The 13,550-nt window shown below is 43.2% G+C and overlaps 1 protein-coding gene across 2 annotated transcripts in view; it reads left to right on the top strand.

Annotated features, from left to right (window-relative positions):
- Positions 1-9,097, top strand: part of FAM120C (family with sequence similarity 120 member C) — a 30,559-nt gene extending 21,462 nt beyond the window's left edge. Inside the window, exons 11-16 of one of the 2 annotated variants that reach the window (XM_069943607.1) lie at positions 30-144; positions 236-445; positions 538-739; positions 835-949; positions 1,138-1,201; positions 2,510-9,097. In XM_069943607.1, coding sequence (XP_069799708.1) covers positions 30-144; positions 236-445; positions 538-739; positions 835-949; positions 1,138-1,201; positions 2,510-2,734 — 931 coding nt within the window. In that variant the 3' untranslated portion in view covers positions 2,735-9,097. Of the gene's footprint in view, positions 1-29; positions 145-235; positions 446-537; positions 740-810; positions 950-1,137; positions 1,202-2,509 lie in introns of both variants that reach the window. The other variant, XM_069943606.1, reaches the window with a different exon arrangement.
- Positions 9,098-13,550: the final 4,453 nt, after the last annotated feature.

A 13,550-nucleotide genomic window follows, 5' to 3' on the forward strand; every position in this document is an offset into this window, starting at 1 on the left:
GAGGGGTCACAGCCTCTTCTCATTTCCAGGTATATGATGCAGTGGCCCGGAGGAAGGATATTACTGAGACATGAGCTGGATGCATTCTTAGCCCAAGCTGTATCTTCTCAACTATATGAGCCAGACCAACTTCAGGAGCTTAAGGTAAGGGATAAACTGTTCATAAAATGATGACATAATTGTCTGATGCTGAATTCAAATTAACTGATGTTATTTCACAAATGACATTGAGCAGATTGAAAAGCTGGATGCTCGTGGAGTGCAACTTGCAGCTCTCTTCATGAGTGGGGTGGACACTGCACTATTTGCCAATGATGCCTGTGGCCAGCCTGTACCGTGGGAGCATTGCTGTCCTTGGATTTACTTTGATGGGAAGCTTTTCCAGAACAAACTAATCCGAGCAGGCCGCGAGAAAGTTCCTTTAATTGAACTGTGTGATGGCCAGGTAAGATGCCAACTTTACACAGTAAATATTGAATATAAATATATACATCTCAGATCGGGGTCAATATGGTGCTTGTCATTTTCCCACTGCAGGCAGAGCAGGCAGCCAAAGTGGAGAAGATGAGACAGAGCATCTTGGAGGGGATCAATCTTAATCGCCAACCACCTCCTCCACTACTTCCGCCGCCACCATTTATGCCCCCTATGATGCCACCATTTTACCCTGTTCCGCTGTATCCTAGAGCCATGGGTTCCATGCCTCCACCTCCCCCTGGAAGAAACAGAGGCTTTTCCGGTGAGTATCTTGTATCTCATTGTACAATACACTGTTTATTTTGGTCGTCATTGTTTTTTTCTTCAACGCAGGAGTCCATCCTATCCCTCCTCAAGGAGGCAAACTGGAAATTGCGGGCATGGTCGTAGGTCAGTGGGCTGGAAGTAAACCGTCCCGAGGCCGGGGAGCTTTCGGCATGCAAGTTGTCTCTGTTGGGGGTCCAGGAAAAGGGTGAGTATATAATGTACTACATCTCTTGTTAGATATATGTGGATAGTCTCAGGAATAGCGAGTACTAACTGTTGATTGTAATTATACTTAAAGGGAAACTAACAGCTCTTATGTTCCCATAGCGTGTGATTATATTTATGATGTCCACTTTCATGGTCTCTTTTTTTCTTTTTCCCCCACCCTCCAAGACGTGGAAGAGATAACAACTCTGTTAATAAAGTGGCAAAAACAAACAAAAAAGTGAACAAACAGGTAAGAATGTGGTGTATAGATGATGATGATGTAGTTCTGTAGCTGCCATTACTTTAAAATTGCAATAGGTTATCTTGCAGAACAGAGTGCATGGGTGGCCCATTTATAGATCAGGAGTAGTCAGTGGCTTCCTCCAGCTGTCAGGATCTTAAAGGGGTAGTGCGGCGGTAAAGAATTATTCACAGACTAACACACATTACAAAGTTATACAACTTTGTAATGTATGTTATGTCTGTGAATGGCCCCCTTCCCCGTGTCCCACCACCCCCACCCGTGTACCCGGAAGTGTGGTGCGCTATACTCACCTGTCACGTGCCGACACCCGTCTCCGATCTTCAGCAAGTGACTGACGCTCCGACTGTCCCGAATGCCGGCCGCCCTCTGCAGTGTCATCCGATGCTCAGCCGCGATTGGCTGAGCATAACTGTGCTCAGCCAATCGTGGCTGAGCACAGTTGTGACGCGGTGGAGGGGGGACGGGTGGCAGCAACTCTGCCTTCCGTCCGAAGATGACGTTTGGCACAAGATGGCGGACGGCCCTCGACACGTATCAGGTAATGTATAATGCACCACACTTCCGGGTACACGTGTGGGGGTGGTGGGACACGGGGAACGGGGCGATTCACAGATATAACATACATTACAAAGTTGTATAACTTTGTAATGTGTGTTATTCTGTGAATAATTTTTGAGCGCCGCACTACCCCTTTAAAGGATTCCAGCATCCATTGCAAGGGATCTGTATGTCATTAAAGGGAAACTGCGGAGGATTTTTTTCCAAATTTTAGATCAATAGATTTGTAATTTACCTCTTTCAGTACTTATAGGCTTTTGTGTGCCCTGAAGTATGCTGTATGCCCTTTTCAGTCTGACATGGTGCTCACTGCTGCCACCTCTGTCTGTGACAGGAACTGTCCAGAGCAGGAGAGGTTTTCTATGGGGAGTCGCTGCTGCTTTGGACAGTTCCTGACACGGACAGAGGCGGCAGCAGAGAGGTGTCAGACTGGAGAGAATACACCACTTCCTGTAGGTTATACAGCAGCTGATAAGTACTAAAAGACTTGTATTTTTAAATAGAAGTAAATTACAAATATATATACATTTTATTTTTGTGACACCAGTTGTTTTGAACCAATTTTTTTTTGTACCGGAGTACCCCTTTAAGGGTTTTAGAACATCACAATATAGCTATTGTAGATTGTGATGTATGTAAGTAAGCACAGATACAGTGTCCTATGCTTTCCATATTCCTGAGGATGAAATATCTTTAGATCTCACAATAAGCTGTCCTGTCTTCCTTTTACCCTAGGGATCTACTGACAGCCGTAGCCCGTCCCACGTGAATGGGACCAGCGGAAACACAGTTACAGAGGAAGAATCCAGCCCTCAAACCGTAGCATGTGCCTTACCCAGAGAATGCAGTGAGCCTTGCAGCAATGGCAACACCCCTCACTTCACAGGAATGAGCAGTGAAGGGGGCGACAACTGCCATGACGAAAAGTTGGGTCCAACAGCCCTCCAGAAGGAGGAATAAGCAGTGCAGGAAAATACAGGGCAAAACAGGAGGAGGAGAGTGTTGTAAGGAGGCACAGAGACCCCCCGACCCTTTCAGAAAAAAAATATGCTGCAACATGTTTGCACATGATCCCTCTGCACTTGTACTTAACCAAAATCTTCTATGGTGCTCTGATTGTCAAGTCCTACTGTGGTGCCCACGTACATTGTCCTCAGTGCTAAGCACGTCTGTGATAATGCTCATTCAGTGACATAAGGATCGGACTTGTGTCTTTTCTTTACAAACCCAAATAGTACAGAAGCAGTAAGTTCTGACATATGTTGCAATGCTGCTAGTGGTTCCTGACTGTAGAAGGAATAAGTTGCAATATATAGATTAAAAAAGCATCATGGGGGCAGATTGGCCACAGGGTCCTGGGCAGAGCTCATACTGTTCTGCTTCCGGACTGGCAGAAAGATAATCTATACTGACTGATTCTCAGTATTAAGCATCTTGACTGGGAAGCCGGGAGAGCTGCGCCTCCTCCCCTCGTACTCTCCTCCTCCTATCCTCACATGAGGACTCCTCCTGCCAGACTACCCAATCCTGTAGATAATGTGGGACTTTTTGTCAGAATTTTATTAATATTATTTTTTATATGTACATATATATATATAAAAATATATATATATAAATATGGCCTTTGTACAAAGGGGACATTCAGGAAAGAGGACTGTCATGGGCAGATTTTTCCTGCCTTCAGATAAGGTCAAGCCTGTGTTTTCGGCTGGGTCATTTCAATTGCTACCGGAAAAAGACTCCATTTCTTTTGCACCTTTGGAGCAATATTAGCCATATATAACGCTGTGCCCTCCACCAGAGGGCCGTCAGCAGAACCTTTGTACATGACTATCTACCTTCACTTCTTAGCAGACCCTATATAGCAATGAATTGAGAAATATTCTAACCACTTGTATAGTCTTTGCTCAAACGTTGGAAGAAAATGGAGAAGAGGAGGGGTTCTGAATAATACACCCCCGACTGGTAGCAAATGGTATAGCCCAGTTCAGCAGATAAGCTCGCACACATCGCTTGACACCACAAAGGGTTAAACCTCAGTTCTGGTGAAGATGTACTGTGAATGATTGTATGTGCATAATGTTATCTGCCGCTACGTGTGCAGATACATGCCGAGTACGCATCTAGGACTTGTCTGACAAGGCTCACTGTGTATATTGTGAATATGCATACGTTTGTGCACAGACTTTATGTACAGAGAGAGGCAGAGAGAGATCTATTTATGTAACCTATAAATATATATTTAGTTAAAAGCCACATTTGCATCCTAAGCAGAACCAGTATTCCTTGAGAACGCTGCCGCTGCTGGGGGGAGGTTTGTGGTGATTCTGAACTGTACTCCGGACGTGTAATTCACTAGAACAGGAGAGGGCAGACTTAGCTCTCGTGTCCAGCGGTCCATCTTGGAATCCTCGCTTGGCGCCCACCTCTCCAAAACTAATGAAAAATGAGATTTTTTTTTTTTTTTTACTCTGTTGATGAAACAAACACCCCAACACCCATCGGCTTTTTCTCTGTTTGAGGGGCTTGCAGCCTGTTGCTCTGCACCCGTCACTAGAAGTTATAGGAATGAATTCCCCTTTTCCGGTAGGAAATCCAACCCAATTTTAAAACTATGGAAATTCTTAGTCCTTCCTTCCATCTTTAAGTTGTCTCTGTTTGGTTCTCTCAGCTCTGACTGTGGACAGCATCTTGCATCCAGTAAGAGAGGACTGTACGGTAGTGAGGCCTTCCCTTTTTCTCTTGGGATTTAAGGTAGAATAAGATTATTTTTTTTCTTTCTCCACTTGCATCAGAAATGTAACCAGTGCGGTTATTGATGGTTTTAAAGTATCTATCCATTTTCCGAGAATAAGGTCTATGGTTAGATATACCACTGTTCTGTATATCATAGCGGTTGGATGTGATGAGCTCCGCTCAATTGATATTGCTTCTTAAAACCTTGATCAGCTATTGCTAAAAAAAAATCTCATTCTTATATATGGGGTAGCACATTGTATTACCATCTTGAACCCCTCAATTACTTATTTACTGGGTTATTTTACACTGTCTACAAAATACCGTTTCACTATAATTTGGTGACTCACAGTGGCCCATTAGTGTTAAGATGCCCATACATTTGGAGTTCCATGTGCAATTGTGCCCACAAACAGGCTTCTTAAAGGGACACTTTGGACAATCTAGGTCTCTTGAAAATAAGCAGATTAAAAACTGGGAACCCTAGAATCATCTGTGAGGAACTTTACAATGTGTTGTTACCTTGCGCTGCCACTACAGGAGGATTTAAAGGGGAACTATTAGCAGGTTAGACAAATCTTGATATTGCACAGGAGGGCACTGTGAAGGAAGGTATGTCTGTTACATTCATCCCCGGTGCCATTTCTGTGCACTTAGTCGTTCACTCCATGGCCCGCTAAGACGGTTTGGGCCACTGCCCTGTCCACCCCTGCCGACACACCTTATTGATAAACATTACAAGGGGCGGGCTGGCTGGGGGCGGATCAACGCTATGGGGGCGGGGCGGTGCTTCAGTTGGTCGTATTAGACTATGGAGTGAACGACGAAATGCACAGGAACGGTGCACAGAAGAAAGGTAAGAGACATATCTTCATCCTCAGCGCCTCCTTTGCAATACGGACATATCAGCCGGTTGGATTTGTCTAACCTGCTGATAGTTCCCCTTTAAGTATTACAATATGCCCATCGACAAGGGTTGGCTGTATAATGTAGGACAGGACAGAGACGCCAGGATATGAGGATCCTTATCCCCTATATTAACTCCACAATAGCATAGGTGACAATGAGTTTTCTGAACAGGCCCTTTTAAGTGAGAAATTGATCAGCATCAAGGACAACCTAGGAAGATTCCCTTAGACCATAATACAGCTGCATTATAGTATTTACCACAATTAGCCAGGCTGAACTGAAGTCTGTAGAATTGCTGGGTGGCCTGGTGTTCCCACTCTCATGGATGCTAAATTGTTGCTTTATTATGGTTATGTGAAACTGGACATGACCTAGGAAGATCTGTGTTTGTCTACTGGGTTGATGGAGGTCAGAGAACGCTCGCATCCAATGTTAAAAGGCTTCACCCATTTTTATATCTGTTTATATCTAAAAAAGCTTTTCTTAGAGACATGTCAAAAGTTTTAGTCGGTGGTGGCCTGGGTGTTCGCTTGGCTAAGCGCTTCACTCTCCAGCTGCAGGAAATGGTCTGTATTAGACGTTACGAATCATCTGTAAACTAGCACCAATCTGTGATCGTCGCAAGGCCCGACTAGTCAAGCAGCTGATCATCCTTTCCTTGCCAGACTAGAGTGACTCGTTTTGAAAAACTTGTCCTCTCCTTGGATCGTCCAAAGTGAAGATCCCCTTTAAGCACAGCATTATGGATCCACTTGTTATAAGTCACATCCACCCACCTAGGATGGGAACCCAAATGGTTACGATACTGATTCCAGTCCATGTCCCTTTATCATAGTACTTTTTTCCCTTCCATCTCCTGTTGACTAGAAGCGATTTCAGTGTGTACTCAGCAGAGCTGGGCCGATTTTTCCAGTGTACGGCTGGGTTCATGATACTGCAGTGTTGCGGTGCTCTGAGCAGCCCTTTACATTGCATGTGTTTGTGTTTTTTTATTTTCTCCAAATGTTATATGAAAGAAGGGAGGCAACGTTACAATGGTCTTTCTAAACCTCCAAGACACCATTTGGCGGCATAACAGGCTCGGGCATTCGCTTCCCATTCTTCAATTTGCTGAGAAAAACGGGAGTCATGCCGAACCGCCCTCTAATAATGGCATCAGCCGATGCCCCGTTGCTTGGATCTCTTCTTTTTAGGCATTGTTATCAAATACCATGTCCTGGAGCATTCAACCCAGGAACCGCGACGAAAATTCCCCTCTGTTTACTACTATGGCCACTCAAATGGACTTATTGCCGTGGCCGAGGATCATGTCCACTATGACCACAGGGTAACAGAGGGCAAAACTTTATTTTGTTCATTAGGGGGGAACCTGTATTGATATTTCACAGGGGGGAAAAAAACAGCCAGTTCCCACCCAAAGTGTCAACTTGTGATATAAAATTTTTTTTTCTTCAGTTTTTAAGCCGTTTCAACTTTTTTATTTTTTACTGCATTTCACAATTGAAACTAATTTTAATCACACATGAACATCCACTTAATTTTCCACTATTAATTGCCGTATCGATTTCATCGGTTTTCAATTTTTTTTTTTTTTTTTTTAGATTTTAGTACAATTTTTTTTTTCTTTTAGTCTTTTTCATTCTTTATCATGTGTTTTACACATATTATATAGCTGGTGAGAGGCAATAAAGCGCAGACAGTTCCCCCTCACCAGGGCTTTGTTGAAATGTTTTTTTTTTGTTTTTTTTTCACTAACCATAATCTGAGACGTTGAATTAAAGTAACCGCTAATCTCATTTATTTCACATGATTGTGTAAAGCTGCACTTTTCTTGATACCTTTCTGACGTTAAACAAAACGTCTTTCAGTGGTGTGTGTTAGCGCCTGTTCTGCCTGCATCCAGAACGCGCGGCACATACAGAAAACTTTTTTTTTTTATAATTTCTTGTATCGTTTGATTTCAGAAAGGTAATTTGAGCAAGAATTGCTGGCTTATACCTAAGCGCACGTAACGTAGAAGGGGTTAGTAGCAGCCCTTCCTTCTGTTTGCAATGTTAAAATTACCCGGCTAGGTTATATACTTTTGGTGTTAAGGGGGAGGGAGGGTGGGCAGTTATTGTTGATGTAACACTGTTCTTTATTATATACATATTGCTCGAATGGACTATGGTAGGTTCCCAAGAACCCCGGTAATCTGTATGAAGCCAGATGGGCAACAGCCCATTGGATGGTAGGAAGTTTTGGGAACAGTAGTTATGTGTCGCCTTGTTCACAGCCTGACATGGAACAACAAGGCACATCCATGACACTTTACCTGATGCTACACAGCAGTGCAGTACTTTGACGTATATATATTAACCAAGCAACCACTCCCAGTATTCTGGGGCCTTCCCCGCTTGTCAATCACAACACATCGTAGATGAAGCGTACAACCCTTTTTCTCATTACAATGTGAGTGACCAGCACATGTTTAACATAGACCATTGCAGTAGCGTCATGGCCGTATATATAGTCCGAACATCCAAAGGCTTCTATCGTGTTGTGTGGGGAAGACTGGTGGAGTGCAATGCTGCCCGATACCAATGACGTTTTACTTCGACATCAATCTGATCATTTCCTTTGTTGATGTCTCAAGGCGGCGGGGCAGCCGGTACCCATTCGTCTTCTTTATTTACTTGTCTTTTATATTTCTGATTATTTTTTTAGTTTTTTCTTTTTTTTTTTCTTCAATGGCTCTATCACATCCTCGGAGATGATTCTCACACATACTGCTGAATTAATGTGTCTCTTTTAAGATTTAAAATTTATTTTATTTTTTTTAGATGTTCTGAAACAAAAAGATAAAAAAAAAACCCTACAAGCAAACTAACATTTTGTTGTTAAGACTTAAATGTAAGAAACAACAATTAAGCAAAAATATAAAAAAAAAACAAAAAAAACTTTGTCCTTGCACCTGATTCCTTTTTTTTGGGTGTAGACTTGACCCATCTGTATCTGCTGCACATGTACTTGTGATATTACGCTTCTTTTTTCTTCCTGGTTTAGTGGTAACTAATCGCTGATTAATTTTCAAGAAGAGACAGAACCTTTGAAAGGAAATCTTGCTGACTTTCAAAGTGCAAGTATATATATTTTGTAAGCCCGCTCCCTGTTAAACCCGATTAATATAAACTTCCCGCTTTCTCTTCAGGTTTTTTTTTGGTTAATTTTTTATTTTTTCGTTTTGAACTTTTATTTTTTTAGCTAGTTGAATCTTTCACTGCAATCAATCTTTGTTAGTAATTTCATGTTTTACTGATACTGTCTGTGTTTAATTACAGTCAAAAAAATATCTTAAAAAACAAAAAAAGCTTAAAAAAAAAATAAACCATGGCTTCTGGATTATATTTTCTCCCCCTGTTAATAAACGCCCCCTTTTATGCTAGTCACCTGTTTAGTGGATGGGTAATGTGTAACTATCTCCCACTTCCCAAAATCTTCCTGTCCTGTAATCCCTGCCCCCAGCATCTCCATAGTTTATCAATGTAAGTTAGAGCGGCAAAACTCTTGAGAATGTCTGCTGTTGTTGAGAAGGTGGTGAACTTATGATGCAGAATGTTTAGGAATGCTTCAAGGAGGAGCTTGGTTTCCAGTTAGAAAGACTTACAATGCTTAATAAAGTCTATTCTTTTAGTAAAACCTGTCTCTTGCCCTTTATTTTTTTGCCATTTTATTGGGATCTTTGGTAACGGGTTTGGTACGTTTGCTTATTCCTAACCAAATTTAAAAGGTTTATCCAGGCTTAGCAATACATGGCCTCTTTCTTCCTGACACAGCACCTGTCTTGTCCTCAATTTAGGCGCGGTATTGCAGCTTAGTTCCGTTGACGTGAATGGAGCTGAATTTGTAATTAGAGATGAGCGAACCTCGAGCATGCTAGGGTCCATCCGAAACCGAATAGTCGGTATTTGATTAGCTGGGGCTGCTGAACTTGGATAAAGCTCTAAGGTTGTCTGGAAAACATGGATACAGCCAATGACTATATCCATGTTTTCCACATAGCCTTAGGGCTTTATTCAACTTCAGCAGCCACCACTAATCAAATGCCGAACGTTCGGGTTCGGATGGACCCTAGCATGCTCGAGGTTCGCTCATCTCTATTTGTAATACCACACAAGGGTGGTGCTGTTTTTGCAAGAAAGTAGCTGTGTTTTTTCTAATCCCTGATAACCTATTTAAGGTGTGAGGGTAGGTTCACACTATGGAATCCGCACTGATAAGACATGTCAGTTCTTTTGTCGGAATGTGGAATCTGCCAGGCAATACAATGGTGTCTATGGAGCTGGCGGATATGCCCGCTGCCGTGAACGGGTTCAAGCCATGAAATCCGCCGGAATTTATCCACACGGATTCTGCAGTGTGAACCTACGCTAACTCTCATTTTTAGCAGACAGCAAGATGCACTGGCAAAATCTTGCTGCCACGCTCCCAATGCAGGTGTGCGCCGGCAATGGATTACTTCCAGCTGTGCCATTGTATACAATGCAATAGACTGTGGAGCTGGAACAATTCCAACACCTGCTTTGGGAGCGTGGCGGCAGGAATTTTTACAGGCAGCACCACTGGGATTTAGGTAGCATAAGAAATGGGCTAATAAAAGACAGTCTTGGGCTGCAGTTAAGTGAATGATAAAGCAGTTAAAGTGGCACTATCAGCAGTTTCGGGCGAGTGAACCTGCTGATATGAGGCAGACGCTCTTTACCTCAGGATTCCTGGGCTGTACTTCTTATTGCTGTGGGGTCCGGTATACTGGCGTTTTCTGCTAATTCCCGATATGCTTATTAGCAGGTTCAGAGCATGTGGGCGTTCCTCATGCGTCCGAGCACCCGCTTGTCCCGCCTAGCCTGCCCCCTTCTGGCCTGTTCACTATGCATATACATATATGCATAGTTAGGCCGATTGTTACGGGCTGCTTTCTATGAAGGCTAAAAACTGGATTTTCAATTGAACTTCATCCAAGGAATTCCAAGTAGTTTTTCTAACGTGACCCTTGATCTAGGGGCTGGACCGAAAAACAACCTGAAGCCCAAACTTACTGATCAACACGAAACTGTCTAGATCTGGGTACGGTCTACTTTAGGCTGAAAGGATGCTGTCTTGTCCGTGCCAGAGCCCACTGGAATTGCTTTATTGACAAAGATATTGATCCAGGACACTTCTAATTTTTTGATAGCTGTTACTGGATGACACATCCTGAATACCAGGGTTGGAGTGCCAAGAATATCTTGAAGGACCGACAGGTGAAGTTGGAATGATCCCCTGCAAGCCCCCACCGCTCTTAGGGCCCTATTCCGCGGGTCGATTATGGTTCGTAAAATCGGTAGACCGTTTGCAATTGAATGATAATCGTTTTGTGTAATTGGAGACGATTAAATGACCAACGAGAAATTGTTGGTCGCTTGATAGAATTTGGACCTATTTTTATCGTTTATTCTTTAAAAATCGTTTGCGTATTGTTCAGTGAAATAAGATGTTGTTTGGTCGTTCGCAGGAGTGATGACAGGACAACTGCACGAACGATCGTAAGTAACGATCATCGTTTCATGTAATTGGGTGAACGATTTCTGGGTCGTTCGCCATAGTGGTTGTTTGAGATTATTTTTATGTTAATCGACGCAAAAAATTGCTTTGTGGAATAGGACCCTTATAGACCCCTTTATGAAAGGAAAGAAGAAAAAGGTCCAATCTGCCAGCTTAATGGATGCCATAAAGTCGTTTTTCTTAGCACCACTGGCACAAACTTGGTAGATTCTGTTTAAAACCTTTAAAGTGACTCTGTACCCAGAATCTGACCCCCCCCCCCAAACCACTTGTACCTTCGGATAGCTGCTTTTAATCCAAGATCTGTCCTGGGGTCCGTTCGGCAGGTGATGCGGTTATTGTCATAAAAAACAACTTTTAAACTTGCAGCCCTGTGTCAAATTGGCGTGGCCTAGAGTGTGTGCTCAAGCCTTGCACCGCCTCTCCGTACCTCCTCCCCACCCTCTTCTTCATTAGAAATGTTCCAGGCAGTTTTTTTTTTACTGTTCATCACCTGTGTAAACACGGCACATGAGTTGGATCGTTAAGTTGGATCGACAAGTGATGAATAGGAGAAATGCTGCCCAGGCCATTCCTAATGATGAGGAGGGTGGGGAGGAGGGAGGGAGGGGTGGTGCAAGGTTAGGGCATAGACACTCTAGGCCACAGCAATTTGGCACAGGGCTGCAAGTGTAAAAGTTGTTTTTAGGACAATAACTGCATCACCTGCTGAACGGACCCCAGGACAGATCTTGGATTAAAAGCAGCTATCTGAAGGTACAAGGGAGGGAGGGAGATTGTAGGTACAGAGTCACTTTAAGGACTTTAAGCTTGTTTTAGAAGGGTCTATAACACAGTGCTGTTTTGCTTTTGCTTTACACCCTCCTGCCCTCTTTGATATCTAACTTATGAACTGCTATAAAACTTCTTCATAAAATTATGCACAATCCCTATGAAAGCAATGGCAGTCTGCTGTGACCACAGAATCCTAGGAACAGCTTCAGCGCTTCAGTATCTGTCAGTTGTGCCTTGCACCAAGACTGATGGCAGCCGGATCAGTACCTGGGGCACAGCACATAGAGTGGGTCTGAGAGTACATAACCAGGTAGGTGCAGGGGGGCAACCTGCATCTTGACTTTCTTCCGGGCCTACTCCAGCAGATGAGGAGCAGCTACGTATTCACAGAGAAGTAGATAGAAGACCCTAAAAAGACTGCAATGCTGGTAGGACAGCCACTAGATATTACCCCTTTCCAAGTATGGCCGATAATCGTTTGTGTAATAGTACCCTAAGCTGCCTCAGATCCCTAAGCAGGAAGGCCTATGATGTACAACCCTCCTCCATATACAAAGGAGAAGTAAAAAACATACCGTTTCTCTTCTATATTAGTGGAGTTTATGCTGCATTTACACGTACCATTATCATTCGAATTCTATCGTTATCGAGCTAATTCGAACGATAATCGTTCCGTGTAAACGCAGCATAACTTGCTCTAACTGCTGTCCACTAGGAGGAGGGTTAACCCGTAGCATGAAGAGGTATGTATATTTACAACATATTTACAGTGTATTTGTGATGGCTCCAAATTTTCTACATAGCCGGCATAGTTATAAGGTTATTCTGGCAATATTACATTTTTTCAAGGGTGTTGTGTTAAGAAAAAAAAAGGCATACTCACCTGCCCTGATCTCCCTCAGCTGCCTGTCCGACGGCATCTGGTCACCACTGCTCCCTATGTGATGTTTAATTTCTGCAGGGAGTGCCTGGGTTTTATTAAAATGTGTTATGCTGCGTTTACACGTAACGATTATCCTGCGAATTTGCGCAATAGCGATCGAATTCGAACGATAATCCTACGTGTAAACGCAGCGAACGATCAAACGACGAGCGAGAAATCGTTCATTCGCAAAACTAATTTTCCGTACGATTTCCGTCTAAGCGCTGATCGGTATGAAAAAAAAACGTTACTCCGACATCGTTAATCGTACGATCGGGCGCATTATCCCTCCGTGTAAACGCAGCATTAGATTAAGTAGAAATCCACAAGAGCATGGATTAAATCTGCATCACAGCACATGGTCCTCCTCCCACGTACTGTATATTGTGTATATAAATCACCTGGGGGGAACCTGCCAGTCACTATTGATGTGTGCGGCAGAGCTAGTGAGGCTGTCACACGCAGCCATAGTGACTAATAGCTGACCCTGTCACATGACCATGATCAATAACCAATGGGGCAGCTGAGGAATGGGAAATGTATTCAGATCATATTTTCATCTCCCATCAGATGTGTTAGGATGACTCTTACTTCAGAAGCATGGCTGCAACCTGCTGTAAAGGCAAACCAGATGTAATATAGGATCTCCACAGTGACTAAACCAGCAGAATAGTGAGTGCAGCTCTGGAGTATAATACAGAGAATGTAACTCAGGATCAGTAATGTATGTATGTACACAGTGACTCTTCTAGCAGAATAGTGAGTGCAGCTCTGGAGTATAATACAGGACAGATCAGTATAGAATCACTAATGTAATGTATGTACACAGTGACTCCTCCAGCAGAATAGTGAGTG

The sequence above is a fragment of the Dendropsophus ebraccatus genome, chromosome 10 (assembly GCF_027789765.1).
Source record: "Dendropsophus ebraccatus isolate aDenEbr1 chromosome 10, aDenEbr1.pat, whole genome shotgun sequence".
Taxonomy (NCBI): Eukaryota; Metazoa; Chordata; class Amphibia; order Anura; family Hylidae; genus Dendropsophus; species Dendropsophus ebraccatus.